This window comes from Hippoglossus stenolepis, chromosome 11 (genome assembly GCF_022539355.2).
Source record: "Hippoglossus stenolepis isolate QCI-W04-F060 chromosome 11, HSTE1.2, whole genome shotgun sequence".
Taxonomy (NCBI): domain Eukaryota; kingdom Metazoa; phylum Chordata; class Actinopteri; order Pleuronectiformes; family Pleuronectidae; genus Hippoglossus; species Hippoglossus stenolepis.
This window is the reverse complement of record NC_061493.1, coordinates 3,027,937-3,046,816: the sequence shown is the minus strand read 5'-3', so window position 1 is coordinate 3,046,816 and position 18,880 is coordinate 3,027,937. Positions and strand designations below refer to the sequence as shown.

The window sequence follows — 18,880 nt, the reverse complement described above, 5'->3', positions numbered from 1 at the left end:
GTAAAAGCTTTGGACATGGTTCTGATCTAGGCATCACCACAGAAAGTTCATTGGACATCATGGATTGTTTTTGGGGACTCAACAAACACAATCACACAAACTCTAAAACTCAATGTGCCCGAGATACACTCAATCACATTCTAGGCAAATCAGGGATCATTCAAGTGGACAGGATGCACCTTAACACCATTTGGAGCCACAGCAAAAGCTTTGAATACACTGAATATGTCTTGATCATTTTCAGAAGACTTTGAAAAACATTTTGCCATTATGGGTAATAGAGTGTAACATGCAAAAATAGCAGTCATTCATTTGAAATTAAATCAACAACACAATAAAGGTCTGAAATCACTATGTCTGCTTACCTTGCGTCCATTGCGTCTGTTGATCACAGGCACTCTTTCCTCTCCAGTAAGGGTGTTGATGTCGATCTTATTGGGGTTTCGACAGCGATGGCGCTTCTGCTTGGGCTTAGAGAACTGAGACAACAGTAACTCTTCATTCTTCTGTAGCAGAAAGACAAAAAAAGAATGTATGAATAACAAGTTCAACAGAATAGAAAAAAGATAAAAGGAATTCTTCCAAAGCAAAGAAACAGGAGAAAAACTGTACAAAGACTATTTGAGCAGATTAGCACGTTAACTAGTCGACCACAGGTGAGGAGGGTTATAATATAAAGGAAGAAAGGAGGTCCATACTGGTGTAAATCCAGCCATGTCCATGGTGTATGTCGGGTGCTGCCTCAGCCACTCTCCCAGCTCCTTGTTTGACACTGGTGCCTCCTCCTCCTCCAGACTGCCAGAAGCCAGAGATCTGGCACTAGGGCTCTGCTCTGGGATGGTGTTCGATCTGTGGGCCCGGGCGGAAGGCTGAACCCCCTCCACCGCTAAGACCTTTGCCCCATCAGCATCATCCTGAGTGTCCAACAATGTGACACAGAGGAAAAACAAATTTAATCCAGATTTTTATACACAATGAACAATAACACAACATGACTATTGGTCCACTCCATACCCCTCCTGCTCTCTTGTTTCCCATGAACAGCAGCTCCAGGCCCTCCACATTTTTCCTGCGGCCTCGCCTCCTTCTCATGATTGGCAGGTCAGCCTCCAGTGAACCGTTGGCTCTTTGTCCAGAGGTTGGCGCTTGCTGAAGCAACTCCATCTGGGCCTTGAGGGAGGAGCTTGTAACCAGGCCACTGGGAAATCCGGCCAATGACGGAGAGGCCTTGTGGTGATGATGCATAGCCTGGATAGCAAATAGATCACTTAACGTTAAATAACTTTATTTTACGGTCATATGTCATAAAGTAATAAAATAAGTAATAACTATCGATCTCTGCCAAACAGCGTTTTACGCTTGTAACGGGAGTTGTCGCTGATCGCTCAAATAATAGTTTGTGTCCACAGTTCTGTTTTAGCGGCTCTAAAGCTCTGTCATCCATAATCCATAGCAGAGTTGATGCATTTTCAAATGAAAACGTAGTAGTATGGATGTAGCCTAATATAACAGGACTGAGTGTGTGGGAATACCTTGGTTAGGTCTATAGCCTGGCTCTGGGACTCAGCAGCAGCGTGGCTCTCTCTCAGCTGAGCCACCATCTCCATGAGGTTGCGTCTCTTGGCTGCCCTCTCCGCCTCTATCTCGATCTTTCTTCTCCTCCTCCTCCTCTGTCGGGGCAATGTCAGGCTCAGAGCGTCCTCCTGCAACATCAGGTCAACGTTACACATGTTGAGCCTAACAACTCACTGATGAGCTTGTCAAGTGTTTGTTAAAGTTACTTTAACGAGCTATGACAGTTAACATGTCATGACATCACTGGTATCATTAATTCCAAAAAGAATGCTAACAGGCTAAACTGCTATTACCATCTCATTCGGTTTTTCAGATAAGAAAAAAATTACATCAACGGTCAAACATTTGGGCGTTCGACCAACAGCCTCCATTTGCCCCATATTCACATAAATGATTCTGATGTAAACAAAAACTCACATGAACCTGTGGCGATAGTGTTTTATCCTCATTCCCACTGTAAGGTGTATGGATGGCCGCCATCGTCAGCTCGGCCAGGCTCCGCCTCTGCAGTGAGCTGTCAGTTGCCGTGGCTACGGCTGCCGTGGTTACTGCGGAGCCATGCCCTGGCAACAGGTTGCCGGGGAAGTCAAAGATGTGGCGTCTGTTGACAGGCCACTTGCCCTTCAGGACCGCCTCGCAGATGTTATCCATCCTGTTAATCATCAATCGATCCTGATGGCGGAGAGAGAGGAAGGAGGTGACACACTGTTCTACAAAGTGCTTTGGATTTTTATTTCTGTAAACTTTTAATTCAGTAATAATCACTTCTATAGCAGACAGAGGCCTTTTTTTAAAACCAGGCTCATGTTAAGCATATAGTGTGCTGTTCTGGGTTTGTACCCTCATGGTTGAGTGCACTTATTGTAAGTTGCTTTGGATAAAAGAGTCAGCTAAATGATATGTAATAATGTAATGTTCCCTTTTTTCTTTTAACAGTATCTTACTATGAAGCAACCACCTTGATAAATCCACAGTATATCACATTTCCACAACACTAGTTTTGTCATGTCATTCTCATTACACTGAGACTTTAAAATGAGCTGTTTTCCAGTCGCTCCTACTTTGCAGTTTTTCCACTCAATCGCAGTCAGTTCCTGTGCAGATGTTTCACATGCAAAAATGTATTTAATACTTAACTTCAAGTTATGTTATTTTTGAATTAATCTGCTGAAAATTATCACAGAGCTAGAAAGAAGTTATGGAAATGGGTCAAGATAATGTCGTCAAAGATTTCACTTTGTCCAAAACTATAGTCGAAACCTAAAGATAATCCAGTTTATTATCAGAGAAAACTAATGTTCACATCTGGAACCAGAACAGAGGCTGGAAGCTGTGAATTTGCTGCATTTTTGCTTTAAAATGAATGACCACGATCAATTGCCAATGAATTTTCTGTTGACAGAGTAATAATTAAATTGACTGCTAATTTCCATTCTACATTTATGTGAAAGCTCCGCAGGAAGAGTTGTCACTGACAGTAGCGTAACAGGTGCCAGGAAATTGCGAAGGCGACGCGACATAGTGGATGAAAATGTGAATAGTGCAGTGGTGAGACAACAATCAGTGCTGCGTAAATACCCATTAGGCTCATTGCTAGTCCCTCAATGATCAACACTCTGTTGGATACTAAGTCTCACCTTAGGCCAGAATGAGAAGGCGTAGGCGCGGTCGTGTAAGGCGTGAAGCGCAGAAGTTTCTGGAAGGTCGTCGGGGCAGAATCCATCTCTGGTTTCGTCGCGGGCTGATGTGCTCAGAGACGCGATGCTCTCCTCATCAAAGTTCTTCTGTTCTGATGCAGCACTCGCTGTGCACAGAGAGGGAGAGCCATTTGCAACTTAATTAAAAAGGGCTTCAAGGGATCCAAACTCATTTCATAATCTTGCCCCTTGAACTCATTAAAACATTGCCATGTCATGAGGGGAGACACCAGAAATAGGCCTATGACCAAGTGTGGTGTCAGCAACGATGAGGGCCGATAACCAGGACAAAAAGTGGTTAAAAGGAATCTGAATAAGGTTCGATTACAGTAAGACACTTGGAACATGTTTAGAACCTACACTTAGAACTCAGTGTATTCCTCTTCATGGTAAACAAAATCCTAAATTTACTATTACTATTCACACTGACATCAATGATACCAACAACCTCACAGGTAATGTAAATTTGTAGTACCTTCAGCCTGCGAGGATTTCTCTGATTTGTCGTCTTCGTCCATCCTCTCCTCCTCTTCCTCCTCTGGGCTCTTGTCTGTGTCAGCTAACTTCAGAGATTTAGGAGACTCTTGGTTCTCCCTCTCCTCTCTGTCTTCCTCCCTCTCAGTCTTGAGGCCTGGTTGTGCTTTAGGAGAAGACTCAGGATGTTCTGAGAGCTCAATGGTCATTTCCTCCTGGTCCCCTTGAGAGTCAGGACTCAGACTCTTCTTCTCTTCTATCAAGTCTTTAGCTTCCTCTTCTGCTAGTTTGGTCTCTTCTTCTCCTCTTTGCTCTTCTTTCACCTCCTCCTCCTCTTTTTCTACTTTTATCTGGGTTTCCTCTTCCTTGACCTCCTTACTTGGTGAAGCAGCAGCCTCATCTTCCCCTTTTTCAACCTCTCCCTCATTTTCCTGTTCATCAGGAGTTTCAGTCTTGGTACATGGAATGTCGTTGGAATCCCCTCCATCAGTTTCCTTTTTCACCGCAATTTCAGTTTGTCCCTCCTCAGTCTTCACCTCTTCAGCTGCACTAACAGCAATTTTGGCAGCAGCAGCAGCACTTGCCAGCTCTGCTGGCGTAAGGAGAAGTACAGAGGTGCTTTCTGCTGCTCCCATTCCAGCTTTGGTCATCTCTCCCTGGGTTCCCACGCCGATCCCAGCCCCTCGCTGGCCGTTGAAGCGCTGGTGGGCCTCCAGAAAGTCCAACGTAGGGTCATTTAAGATGTGATAATCTGTCCGGCTCACGCCGTGCTTAGAGGCGCCCAGGAGGAGATCCCTGTCATGGCGGCCACACTCCCACCACTCTGGGAGGTCTTGAGAGGGCTGGCAGAGCTTGAGGCGCTCGGAGAGCAAGGTGTGGGGGAGGACTTGCTCTCGGATGCGGCGGAGCAGCTCGATGCGGTACAGAGTGCGAGAGGCACGCTCCTCAGTGATGGGGTCGATGATCAGGGTTGGGTCTGGGAGTTCTGATGATGTAAAAGAGAGAGGTGTTTAAGCCTTAAATATTTAAATATTCAACTTACTTCAAGTCACTTTTTACTGTGCTTGCCAACAATCTTCACGATAAAAGGTGTCCTATATGCTTTACAGTAGCATTAAACTATGTATGTTTCTTACCTGTTTCAGTCTTGACCTGCATCCTGCAGACCCGTTTGCACATGGCAATAAAAGAGTAGTAATATTTCTCCAGACTCTCGTCTGTTTTTTTGTCCAATCGAGCAAAGGCCCTGAACTGTGACCAATCAAATTTCTGATGCTGGGTGTCAAAGACGACACCAAAGGTTGACACAACACGGTAAAAATCAGCCTCCTCACGACGAGTCCATCTGACAGAGGTAAAAAACAAAAGCAGTTGTGAGACCATGTAAGTAACATGATTTGATTTTATTCTTTGGTATTTCGGAAGCAGTTTTTAAGAATATGATCTGGCTCTCAAATAAACCTTGTAGATATTTGCCATTATATGCAACTCTACCTTTGTCTTCTCTCCTTGTAGTACATGGCTCCGTCAGCCATCAGGGAGCCGGCCGCCATCACTGGCGAGGACTCTGCCATCAACTGTCCACCTTTGGCAAAGTAAGCACTTCCTTTGGCCAGATATGGGGTTCCTTCTGTCAGGAACACTGTTGCTCCATCTTGGATGTAAGTTGCACCACCTCCCGCCTCGGTAACCATGGGGATGGAAGGCAGGAAATCCCTGCGTCGACGGCGTCGTCCATCAGGACGGTTGAGGGCCTCCTGGCGCAGCTGCTCTCTTCGGTTGGAGCGCTGGTATGCCGTGATGAGGCGACGCAGGCGGGCTGTCAGAGCTGAGGCTGCAGGCCAATAAAGACGCTCGTTGGAGCCTGAAGCTCCGCCCACAGTGGTTCCATTTTCACTTGATTTAGCGACTGCAAGTAAAGCAGAGACGTGTACCCAAGGATGAGGCAAGAGGAAGTGGTAAAAGTTATTGAGGTCTATTTTTTTAATTTTTTGAGTCAAAGTTTGAGCTGATACAGCAAAGCTCCAATTGGGGTAATGCTGCAAAGGTACATAAAAACATTATTTTTCAAATACATCTCTTTTCCATGCTCTTTTTTTGATGGAATTTCAAACCAAGACTTTTGTGGTTCTCAGTTTACTTGTCATTTGTGTAAATCTAACAAAATAGTAATTTGCTACCATGTATGGGATTGTTGTTGTGGATCCTTCAGACCCATCTGAGACTTGCACCCTTCACTCCTTTCACTGTCTTTCCAAGTGAAATCAAAGTTTACCTTCAGTCTCTCCCTCTACGGTGTCATCTTTGTCATCCAGCGGAGAGTTGGTAAAGTCATCCATTTCATCTTTAAAAGGCATTCGCATTGGCTTGTATTCTGGATCCTCATCCTCTCTGTAGAATATGTAAAAGACAGACAGTAATTTTGAGAACTTTTCCACTCTTATATCCTTTTGAAAAGTAAAGCTCTACCGAAAGTCAAAAGGATGAGGTAGTGAAAGGTAAACATTTTTTAAAAGCAGAGAAGGGCAGAGGCTTCAGACGAACCCCACACTTGTGGACACAAGTACGACTCAAGGACTTTTGAATAATGAGGACTTCTTATGAAATGTAACCACAATTGGCAAAGTTTATGGTTACGTAACACCATTGATAAAAAAAAAAATTCAGACTGAACATGGTAGCACTAAACACTAAATAATGAAAACAATTAATGTACAGATCAGATCTACAAACATGTGGGTCAAGGCAACTGTGGCCTACATGTTAATGCTACAAAAATAAATTACAATATGTCTTTTTGCTTTGCATTTATTGTTTACAGCTTAAGGATCTATGGGACCACTTGAGATATTACAAGAGAAAGGATAGACTGATAAAAAAAAAGCCTCAGGAAAGTGTAAAAAGTTGCGAATTAGTGACGGATGAAGAAGGGGATGGCTGAGAAACTGCCTTTTGGTCAGTGAAGCCTGCTCTCTTACCCCTCAACACCATCTGTCATCATGTCGGCACCCCTCTGCTCAGCGGCGATAGCCTTGGCATCCGGCATGCCCACCCTCTCCAAGAAACACAGGGTGGGGTCAGCCCGCATTGAGTTGTACTTCTCATAGCCTGAAGAGGAAGAAAAAAATTATGTGAGTAATACAGAAGCTTGAAAATTCATGTGTAGATTAACTAATCAGAAGGTGGTGAAGACAACATGGTTACTGGTCAACACACCTGGGTCGAAACACACACTTTGAGAGAAGTTATACTTTGTAGATCTCTCGTGATACTACACAAACATCACTTTTTTTCTTTAAACAGAGCCAGACACACACTGCATCCATAATAAATGAAGGAATAGGCAAAAACTGCGGCAGAAGGGCAGACCCCAGGAGCCAGCTGCTGACAAGACAGACAGCATGCATGTGTGTGTGTGTGTTTGTACACTCGTCTCTGTTCTCCATGTGAGTGTTTGTGCACGTGTGCTTATCCAAGTGAGCCTGCAGGTGCTCATTTGTGTCTGAGAGAGAGTGAGCAAGAGGAGAGGGAGAGATAGATGAAGGATGAGAGGATGAGGAGGAAAAAGTCTGTGTCATGATGTCTGTGAAAGTGAGCTAGTGGGTGTGAGAAACGTAGCTTGTGTGTGTCCGTTAGGGGCATTGAGGCAGAACAGATTAGAATGTGCAGGTCCTACTGAGACACATTGGTACGGGGGAGGGGGGGAGGGGAGGCAGACAGGAGTAGGAAAAAAAAAAAGAAAAGGAGAGGTCAGGTGGCTGGGGAGGAAAGGAAAAGAGGAGTTGGGGGTGTCACCATAACAGAATCACACCCCACACGTTTTATTCATCCCTCCTTCCTTCATCCTCTCATCACAGTTGAAGTAGACAAAAAATGTTGGTACCGCCTCTGACTCCCTCTCCTTCACACACATTTCTATCTTTGCGAGGACACTCTTAATGCATTCCCAAGCTCCTGTTCCTAACCTCAATCATCACATCTGAATATCAAACCCCAACTCATTCCCCAAACCAAATCTTAACCCTTAAACAACTCTTTGAAGTTGTGATAAAGAGGCCAAAATGTTGTCACTCTGTAGGGTCTATAACTCAAAGTGATTCTTACAAAGATAGAGATGTATATACACACACACACGGCTGTCCACCCACAGCAAAACATTAATCCTCAGGGCCTTTATAGGCCATCACTCTTCTGTGTGTGTGTGTGTGTGTGTGTGAGGGAGAGCGAGACGCTCTATTTGTCTGCATGTGTGTGTATGTCAGCATACAAAGCTTACAGTGTGTGTGTGTGTGTGTGTGTGTGGCGCTTTAGTCCGTCCCCCAAAGGGCCTCCCGAGTGAATGAGGATTATGATTAACTATGGGTGAGTCCTTTTATATTCCTCTGGGTGTGTGTGAGTGTGCGTGCGTGTGCGCGCGCGCCCCCCCTAATAGAATCAGAGAGTGGCAATGATGGAAAAATTATGACAATTATGCCAAATTAATATGAATGAGGGTCTCCACACACAACAATTATACTCAATCTGTCACTGGGAGTCACAGTCAGTCAGCACCCAAAGGTGGGTCACTGGGACATTAACACAACTGGCCCATTTTCCAAATGACGATCCAAATAACCCGGTCTAAACAGTTAACACAGAGAAAGGATCAGATTATTCTAACTTTGTGTTTGGCTTTGTTAACAACAAACACCTGTAAAACACACACACACACACACACACACACACACACACACACACACACACACACACACACACACACACACACACACACACACACACACACACACACACACACACACACACACACACACACACACACACACACACACAGAGAGAGAGAGAGAGAGCCAGTGGTGAAACCAGCAATCAATCACATTCCCGATAGCACGCTGAGCCTACCAGCTGCGTACCGCTGTAACCATAGCAACACCAATCAACTGGTGGCAACAGAAGAGGGTGGGATATATTTGTGTGTATGTGTGCGCTCACTCAGTTTGACAACAGGGTGTGTGTGTCTGCTGGCTTGATGCTTACTGGGTTGGAAGCCACTGGAGCATCTCAGCAAGTGTGTCTGAAGGTGTTGACATGTTATGTGTATACTGTACGTGTAATGGCTGCCATGTTGATGGAAGATTTAGATCTGCGTGTACAGAGAGTGTGCGACTCTGGTATGTGCCTCTCACCATGTTTGAAGACACCGAGGAGGAGGGATTTGTCGGCCTCACTGTCCCACCAGTCGGCTGGGACCTCAGCATGGAACGGCTGGGGGATCCAGATATCAAGCTCACTGTGGTAGAGATAAAGACATCACATTACTGATAATAAAGCTGTGTGTGTGTGTGTGTGTGTGTGTGTGTGTGTGTGTGTGTTGTGTGTGTCAATCTGCCTCAGTAGAGCAACAGTCCTTTTTAAGACAAAATGGAATGACAGAAATCTGATTTTGATCCATTTATGTAGTAATCAGACTGTAAAAGCTGTCAGCCACAAACCAGACATAATAAACAACTTTCCAAAATATTCAATAAAAATGTATTTGTAAACAGACTTGTTGTATTCTAGTTACAGTTCCGTTCGATAAAGTTTAAGCATATGCACTGCTCTGATTTTGGTTCTGTAACAACCCCTTTCTCTCCCTCTTTAAGGTTAGGACAGAAATTGTTCCTTGCCTTTTTAACAGTACACCGACAGGTGAGCATCAGGTATTTTAGAGAGGCAAGTGAAACACTGAGTTTGCCCACCTTTCATTTCGGCTCAGCCTTCCTGCTTTGTCTATTGAGGCTCCTCACTTCTTAATTTTACCATAGGAGAGAATAAGGTTTCGGCTTTCTATATCTGACAGGTGCTATAGAATTTAAGTTATTGCGCAAGAGCTGTTAAAAACCCTTCAACCGAGAGGGCCTGCTGTTGACTTGAAGTAAAACTTGTGTGTAAAGCAGTTAAAGCCTGACAGAAGTGAGTAAGAGAGAAAGTTTAGGGGGCAGGAGCGAATCATAGTGGGAGGTTTGGAGTCAAGTGAGAGGAGTGGAACCTGGAAAAGCACTGCGTTATGATCTGAGACTGCAAAATCAATCCGGTTCACATTAACACAAAATAAAATTAAAAAGTTTAAAAAAATCTGAGATAAACGAGGAGGAGCAGCAGACATGGATAATAAAATCACAAAGAATAAGAACTCTGTCGTACTGTAACAAAATGACAGATTCAAATTCTTGAATAAAACCAGAAGTCTGTTTAGGAGGACGATAGATTAGAACACATAAAATAGGCAGTTTATTCTTTAAAATAAAACGAACATTCTTGGCTGGTATTAAAATAATTAATACTCAATGAGAGGGGTGTAATTGTCAGGATTTATCCACGTCTCAGTGATTATAAAAAAAGTCAATGATGCTAGTTGTGATTAAATCTTGACCGATAAAAGACTTATTGGAAAGTGATCTTACATTGAGTAAAAATAATTTAGCTGATTATATAGCTGGGGGCGAAGAAGTGGTTTAAACTGACACTTGGTTTTTCTGTGGACTAGGAGAAGATTTGTTAATTTTATATAGCCTTTTAGTGATCCTAACAGGTATGCGGGAACAGACTAGACCAGGACATGCAAGGTCCATGCTGTCAGGGCTGTGCAATACCGAGCCAGGATGAAGAGTAGGGGCTTGCAGGGGAAACCATCAGTTCAAGCTAAAAGAAATAAAAAGAAATAAAAAGGCTGTCGTCTTCTGGTAGTGTCCCTGTGTCTATCTGTTCTGGACTGTGTTTGGAGTGATCGCTGTTTCACCCTCTTACTGTACAGGATAAATAATAATAATAATAATAAGTAAACAAGTTTCACTGTGCACAGTTGTTGCAGGATAAATTCTGTGTTGTGACAACAAGCAAACAAAATCCTCCATTATGGAAATAAGATGATAGAAAATGGTGCTTCCTGCTAGTTATGGAGAGAAAGGGTACAATACACAATGGACACAGAAAGTCTGAGGGTGTCAGGAGGAGAGAAGAAACTGGGAAATAGTCTCTTATCTCTGCAAACAGCAGCATGCGCGGCCTTGGCAACACACACATATGCGTGCGCGCCAAGACTGGCATACTAAATCCCCCTGGCATATGTTGGCACGATAGCAACCCGTATGCTCACGTCTGGCACGCGCTGAGAGACACACACACACACACACACACACACACACAGTAACGGGTGTGTCACAGTAGCCATCGAGTTGGGGGAGGGAAAGAGGGGAGGGGAAGGAGAGATCAGCATGAAGTGCATGTGCTCCAAATTATAAATGCATTCACATCTGGGTGAAAGGGTGATGTGAGGGGGATGGGAGATGATCATAGACCAAAGTATACTGCAGAGAGAGGGAGATGTGGACAGATGCCAAGGGAAGTGTAAAGTGAAAGATGGAGGAAGCAGTGAAGGAAGGCGATGTAGGAAGGAGATCAAGGAAAAAGTCAAGGTGAGCAGCATATCTGACCTTCACATCAACCCCACTGTGCTGAGACCTTGTTTCTGATGACAATCAGCAAAATAACCAATAGCTTTTAAAAAATCATCTAAATGGGTCAAAAACTGTGATAAAAGCTTATTTTCCCAAGATGAAATATCTGCTTGTTGAATCGGTCACAATGGAAAGAAACCTGTCAAAGAGGTCACTAGAACACACTGAAATACCACACAAGTAATACTTTATCACACAATAATGCTCTTCATATTTCATTTTCAGATGCTGATTTGGGTTTTTGTCATGAATCATACTAATCATATAGCTTCCACGGTTGATGTCCCACCCCTCTCACTGCTCTAGTTTCCTGTATCTCTCTACACTGTTAACCATCATCAGACAAATTGCCATATAAAAGAAAATATAAAAAAAATATGTTTCTTAAGCCAGCCATTTTGAGAAATACCGCGTTCGCTTTTTATCTGAGCAAATGCATCTTTTTAAGATTGGTTATGATAAATAAATAAATCAGATCAAGAACTTATTTTCAGGCATCTAAGCCTCTGTGAGACAAAATCTGATTATGTGACATTAGTTTGTTTTAACCTTTTAATATTATAACATCTATTATCTAGGTGCCTGCTCGAAAATGACACGCCCAAAATGAATAGATTACATCTCTGAAACTACAGGGTCTATATGAATATGAGGTTACAGTAGAAATGCCCAAATGGCTGTTTTGGGACAGAATAGGAACCGAGTAGTAGTAATGGTAGTAGTAGTTGGCTTGAGCAGCAAAAAGCGCAGAGGCTTCAGAAACCAACTGATGAGCTATAAGAAAAAAGCATGTTCCTGTGTCCTGAGTAGGATGGGAAAATGTGGTAAATGGGACACTAACATGAAGACAGAGAGGAAGTAGTATAGAGTATCTACTAACCTGGTATCGGCTCCTTCCAGGATGCGCTCGGCCTGGTCGCCTATGACTTCCTGTCTCAGATAATACAGCATCCTCACCCTCAGCAGCACCCTGAATGGACGGTGAACAGAAAGTGAAGCAGATCATTAGGAGGGTAGACTAAAGATTCCTAAGGATGCAACATTGATCTTCTGGTGTATTTCAGTTAAGTATTATTATTTATGAGGATGCCCCATAATGTTAGATTTTTCCTGTGTTGAATAAAATATTATAGGTGCTCGTGATATCAGGTGTTTCATTATGACAGTTCTGATAACACAAGTCACATTGAACTGACTTTACAGGAGGATTTGCTGTACAGACACAGAAAGGTGGAATTTAATGAATCATGTCGGTCAAGGCTGAAGAAAATCAGATTTGATCTCCCGACACTGGAAATGCTAGAGATCCTCTCCACTGTAAACATTTGTAACCAGAATGTAATGCCAATACTGTTTTGGCGCAGGAGACAGGAGATGGGGAAGGGGGAGAAGGGTGGTAGAAGGGGATGAGTGAGAGGAGCAAAGAGGGGAAAAAATAAAGAGGTAGAGCGATGTGGTGGAAGGGAGGAAAAAGAAAGTTTAGTTTCGGGGGGGTTAAGACAGTCATTTGCAACTCATTCTGCGGGGTGTGTTGCAAGTTGGACAAGTTGCAGTGCGTGTGTGTGTGCGTTTGTGTGTGTGTTTGTTGGCAGGCTGTGAGTGCTCATCCATCAATGTGCCAGGCCTGATTAGCCACACAACGCTGTGCTTCAGCCTAGCAGATGGCACCACATAATCACCCCCAAGTGTGTGTGCGTGTGAGTGTGTGTGAGTGTATGTGCGCATGCATCTTTCACCCACTTCCAACAGGTCTGCCTGCCTAGCACCTGGCCTGGCACACAGCCACACACACACACACACACACACACAAACACATGTACACACAAACAAACAAACTTCCCCCTCAAGAAGAATAAAAAATCTTGGAACTGAATCTGGGGGGCAAGGAAGCATATCACCCTGACAACAGGAAAGGAGCTGACCACAAAGCAAATGAGTGTGTGTATGTGTGAGTGAAAGAGAAAGAGAAAGAAAACAGGAAGATGGCTGCCTCTATTAAAGTTGTGTATGTTTTTAGAGTCAGACTCACGCCTGCCACATGCCTCTATGTCCTGGTTTTAAGGACCTGTGCCATTAGCATTAGTTTGGCATCCATGAGATTTGCACTTCGGGAACTTAAATGCAACCAATAATACTCTAAATACTGTTTCGGGCCCCTAAAAATCGTATTAGCCACTTGCTATCATGGTGTTTCAGGAGTTTGAAGAAGCCTTACTTGTTACAGTGATGTTTCAGGTGTCTCTTGTAGCTATCCTCTTGCAGTAAGTGGTCAGGATTACAGCTGGCCAGCCAATCAGCTCGTGGGGTCTGTGGAGCCGGAGCCTGGGGCTTCCCCTTTTTGCCTTTCCTACCCCGAGGCACTGGGGTAGAGAGACCTGGGGGAGGGAGGTGAGACGGGCAATAGTGACAAATTAAACACCTTGTTTAAACATTATTTATGCACAATTTGCAATGAATGTCAACAAATTTTATATACCTTTCAACTATCAAACTGGTATAGTACCTGAAATGTGTCGAGTGCCAAAAGAAGGCATCACATGTCTTATAAGATTCTAATATTGTTCACATATTCACGCAAACCTTGTACTGTGTATTGCATTTTTAGAACCACACTTTTTTTTCCCCATCCACCTTATAGGCCTTCAATAATAAATCTTGATCTTATGAGGGACATTAAAATTCGTTTCGTGTAATTGGATGTGTGCGAGTGTGTTACCAGAGTGGTTGGTCAGTGTCTTGGTGGTCCCATCTTCACTCGGAGTGATAAGGTCCCAGATAAAACTTTTGATGTTCTCGTCTCCTCTGTAATGCAGCAGGCAGTAGGCCAGCAGGGCTCTGCAGATGGTTTCCACATCGGCCTCCTTGAGAGGGCGCTTGAATCGACCGTGGGCCAGGATTTCACTCCACCTGCCCCAACTAAAGACAGACATAGAGACGAAGGAAGCGAACAAGCCTGTCAGCATTATGGATAAACTCGCCTTTTAACTTACACTGCTGAATATGATGCAAAACTGGTTGAACAGAACAAAGCTCTGCCACAAAGTAGGTTGGAAATCCAAGCAAAAAGGTCAAGAAATTACAAAGATAGTCCGAATCATCAAAGTAATTGATCAATTAGAACAAAACAAAAATAATCTGGTGCACAACGCTGCACTATATACAGTTAACTGATTAATACAGATCAAATAACCAATATCAAATTATTTTGCATCTAAATCCCCATCTTCTCTCCATGATTTTAACTTTCTGATGATGTTTCTTCTTCTTGTTTGTATGCTTTGGAATGCCTAACTCTGGAAAAGTGAAATAATTATTTTACTAAGTCTGTCAGACAGTTTGTTATTCCGTGCCACACTACTCACTCACATGACCCTGATCCTTCATGAGTATGTACACCAGCCCAAATCATTTTTCCTGCATCCCAGACATTTATCACACTCCAGCGACAGACACTGATGAGTGTCGGGCCCCCATCCCTCCGTGTGTGTGTGTGTGTTAACATGGATCACAGCTAAACCCACCCCATCACCTCCAGAGAGCAAGCGACCCAAAAGACTGATGTGGTGGTCTTGTTCTCAGCAAAAACATTTTTTTCCACTGCCGCTTCCCAATCTTCAGTGAACCATGTGAACCAGTATTACCCTGAACAATTTCAGATAGAGTCAAATGATGGGTGAGGGTGAGTGAGAGAGAGATGGCTGATGGGAAAAGACAACAGAGCGCCGAGCAGAGAGGACAGGCCCAGTCAGTGTGTTTTTGTGTCCTACAGCCTCGGGCCACGAGACTAGACTGTAACAATAACAACGCTGACATCTCACTAGCACCACTGTTCTTCCTTACACACGCGCATACACACAGTCACGCCAAATCAGCCATGAAATGGACGGGTTCACCAGACTCATCACGGCCTGTGGTAAGTGTGTCAATTTGTCTCTGTGTGCAGTATATTGTACGGCCATCTCTTCAGACTTGAAGGGCTGTTATTGTGTAGTTTCAGATGTACCTCCACAGATGAACAAACTGATTTAGTTAACTGCATGAGTTAATGAAATATTGTTTGCACATACATAAATGCATAGTTGACAGGCATTTCCTAAAGGACATTTTTATGTTTGAATTCAAATAATGTTATGTAATCTAGTGAATATCATAAAAAAGTGCACATGAGGCTTTACATTATTTAATTGTCTGTGTGTGAGATTAAAGCTTGCTCTCCAAGAAGTGTGTATGTGTGCATGATTGTGTTTACAGCCAGCTGTGTGTGTTGAGGGCCTTGAGACGAAAGCTTTCCCTCTACTTAATTACTCCGTGTGCAGGTCTGCATCCATTAACTCATTTGCTCTTTCACACACAAACACACATTAGCCGAGTGATGAACTTCACTCATCAACATGACTCCACATCCACTAAAACCACAACTATATTGTCCTCCTTTCATTTGAATCATCTGCTTTAATGTTTCCTTCCACCACAATTCTATGTTGTGATTACTTTCTGTTTAAAAAGGAAAATATTGACACTTTAGATAAAATTAATTGTTGAATCATGAATGAAACATGAATGAAATATGCTACGGCCAGCAGCCAGTTATCTTAGCTGGAAATGTAGAAATAGCTTGCCTGGCACAGTCCGAAAGGAACTAAATCCAACTACAAGCACCTGTTAGGTTCTGCTACTCTGTCCAGGGAGTCACTGAGCGCAGATATTAAACCGTCCACAAGCTGAAATTTTTATACTTTGAGTAAATAAGATTATTTCCCAAACTGTCAACACCACTGTAATCTGGGCACTAATGTGTATTGGCATTTAACTCAATCATTCATGTACTTGAGAAGCTTTTTTCCCCTGTATTGCCTGGAACCTCTCTAAAATGTATAGTTTGAGACTGAATTGCCTTAGTTCCAGTCATTATTGTATGTCAACATAATTATCCATCTTGTTTTTGAGTAGGAAACATGAATATGTAACAGACCCATAGACCAGCAGGTTCTTCTCCACCCTGAAGCACTCAGACCGGGGGTAGCCATGGGCTTTGTCTTGGGGTCGTCGTGGTTTGGTTGAGGGTTTGCTTGGCTCGTCCTCGTCGCTCTCCAACTCTGAGAACTCCAGCATCTCGTCCTCTTTGGCGCTGCTGAAGTGGCGTGTCTGCTTCCTCACCCTTGGTGTGTCAATCACTAGTGTGTTCTGGAGACAAATTCAATAAAGGCGTTAAGACGAAATGCTTCTATGGCCTAGATTCTGGTGTGCTTTTTTAATGATCATTACCAAGAGCCTGGTTCCAAATGCAGATGGCCTGAAACCCACCAATAACAATATGCAAAGTAGCTTCTGCTTTATTCTCATGATGTATTCCATTTTTTTATTTCTTGTATACTCCGACTACTTTGTTAATACATGACACCTTCTGCACCGAATCTGATTAATGGATATTTGGCTCCATGTTTAATTCCTGTAGCTGAGAAAATTGCTGCCCAGCTCAAACGTTACCTGACATTAATTATGTTGTCTAATGAATTACATTTTTGTTCAATTAATTAGATTTTCTCCCCTTACAGTCACATTAGTATTTGCAAACAGGGCAGTAGTTAGTTCCACAATTACCACAGAGCATTGCAGTCATTTTCAATTCTAACATCACACAATAAGAAATCCCAGGGGAGCGGCATGCATTCACGCTCATAGAGCTGGAGTAAGTGTGTCAGTGGCAGGTCCTCCACAAGAGAGGCAGGAGAGAGACAAGGAAATCAGGAGGGACTACTACTCAGAATAGAAATACTCAGAAAGAAAACAAGTGAGCAAATACAGAGAGGGAAGGAAAGGAAAAAATAAAGATGCCTGTTAATGTCTGTGTAACAATGTGACTTGTTGTTGGTGTCTGTGTGTTTGTGTGTGTTGGAGCACTTGCCTAAGTGATATCTCTGTACCCTCCAAGCATCTGTGCTCTGTTAAGTGGAGCTAAGCAGCTTACTCTCTCTCATTCAAACACACACACGCGAGAGCAGGGAAACATGGGTAATTACGGTAGAGAGGAGATTCTCGACTGTCAATATTAATCTCTCTCTGCTTCCCTCCTGTTCTCTTACGCTCTCCGTCTGTCTCACTTTCCTCCCCCTGACTAACAAATTCTGGATGCTAGTCCCGTTCCAATAAGAGGACACCAAGTGTGTGTATATGAGACTTTGGATGCATAGTGTGACTTTTCTCTCTGTGGCTTTATGGCTACATCACTTCTCGTATTCTTGGTAGTGTTCAATTTTGCAGGTACCTGTGTTCACAGTAAGCATGTACAGTTGCAAGTGTATGTGCTTGTGTGTTCGTATTACCCGTCCATTCATGGCATCCATGTCCAGCTCAGCCTTCTTGGCCCATTTCTGCCAGAAGTCTGGATCCTCGAGAGAAATGTCTGTTCGGTTACCGGCTGCAACAAAACTGGCCTGCGGACATTCAGGAAATGCGTCTATCAACTCAAGGTATTATACTTTTTCAAACACATCACACATGAGATTTTTTAGACATTTCCATTGTCTTTAGGCCATGAAGTTTTTACCTTAGCAAATGTAGAGCCCTTTCCCTCAGACTCGATGGTGATGGTGTGAGTTCGCCTCTGGAGGATCTGATCGATGTCTTCCTCGCAGAATTTTGAGCCTTCGTCTTCCTCATCCATTAGAGCTCCGTAAGCTCCCTTCCTCAAGAGGTCCTCGACCTCCTTCTTCGACAATTGCTGGACCTGGACCACAGTGGAAAACATTTACTTCAGTGGCTTCAAAGGAATCAGTTGTGTTCCTAATAAGAAGTCTGAAAACACCCAAGTGATCTCAGAAAATAGACTTGCCTATAAACACATAGGACACTTAAAAGATTCACTTAAAAAAGGAATAAATCAATCTCAAGTTATTGATGTAGATACCCCGCTGTTGGCGTTTTCCCGGCCACTCATGCTCTGCAGCACAGCCTTGTCCAGCCCCAGCTTCAGACTGGCCTTGTCGAACATCTCCCTCTCGTAGCTGTTCCTGGTGATCAGACGGTATATCTTGACGGCCTTTGACTGGCCGATACGGTGACACCTGGCCTGGGCCTGGTGGAGGACAGAAATGAAAATTCAGAAACAGTATTCCACAGAGAATTTGATAGATTTTTCTGTTCCTGAGCACATTCAGCTGGAAAAGTGAGGTTGCAGAAGAGTGAAGTGAAAGATCTAAATGTGTCTGACATGGCTAATTCCCAGCTGACCACCCCTCAAGCTCTTTAGGACAACTCAGTGCAACCACAAATATTAAACAAAAATCCACAGGTGAAGCATGATGTGGTTTGTACCTGCAGGTCGTTCTGAGGGTTCCAGTCCGAGTCAAAGATGATGCAGGTGTCGGCTGCCGTCAGGTTGATGCCAAGCCCTCCAGCTCGTGTACACAGCAGGAAGACAAAACGGTCCGAGTCTGGTCTAGAGAACCGGTCGATGGCTGCCTGCCGCAGGTTACCACGTACTCTGCCGTCTATACGCTCATAGGGATATCTGGACACAGATTTTGAAGCAAAGCTGTAAATAACTAACTGTAAATAGCAGTTATTAGAAGATATTACAAGCAGATTTTAGGGCCAATCCAATATTCTATTTACCCTCCTGCTATCCTCAAATTTACT

At 43.5% G+C, this 18,880-nt stretch overlaps 1 protein-coding gene across 2 annotated transcripts in view; it reads right to left on the bottom strand.

The window, feature by feature from the left end:
- chd7 (chromodomain helicase DNA binding protein 7) overlaps window positions 1-18,880 on the bottom strand; it is a 72,399-nt gene that overhangs the window by 4,915 nt on the left and 48,604 nt on the right. For both annotated transcript variants that reach the window (XM_035170353.2, XM_035170355.2), the window contains exons 19-38: window positions 18,557-18,752; window positions 18,150-18,317; window positions 17,790-17,969; window positions 17,566-17,676; window positions 16,215-16,426; window positions 13,959-14,158; window positions 13,458-13,617; window positions 12,123-12,212; window positions 8,930-9,033; window positions 6,725-6,854; window positions 6,022-6,137; window positions 5,241-5,655; window positions 4,883-5,091; window positions 3,748-4,731; window positions 3,213-3,379; window positions 1,993-2,247; window positions 1,533-1,703; window positions 1,015-1,248; window positions 699-914; window positions 366-506 (exon numbers count right to left, since the gene is read on the bottom strand). In XM_035170353.2, coding sequence (XP_035026244.2) covers window positions 366-506; window positions 699-914; window positions 1,015-1,248; window positions 1,533-1,703; window positions 1,993-2,247; window positions 3,213-3,379; window positions 3,748-4,731; window positions 4,883-5,091; window positions 5,241-5,655; window positions 6,022-6,137; window positions 6,725-6,854; window positions 8,930-9,033; window positions 12,123-12,212; window positions 13,458-13,617; window positions 13,959-14,158; window positions 16,215-16,426; window positions 17,566-17,676; window positions 17,790-17,969; window positions 18,150-18,317; window positions 18,557-18,752 — 4,459 coding nt within the window. The remainder of the gene's footprint in view (window positions 1-365; window positions 507-698; window positions 915-1,014; window positions 1,249-1,532; window positions 1,704-1,992; window positions 2,248-3,212; window positions 3,380-3,747; window positions 4,732-4,882; window positions 5,092-5,240; window positions 5,656-6,021; window positions 6,138-6,724; window positions 6,855-8,929; window positions 9,034-12,122; window positions 12,213-13,457; window positions 13,618-13,958; window positions 14,159-16,214; window positions 16,427-17,565; window positions 17,677-17,789; window positions 17,970-18,149; window positions 18,318-18,556; window positions 18,753-18,880) is intronic.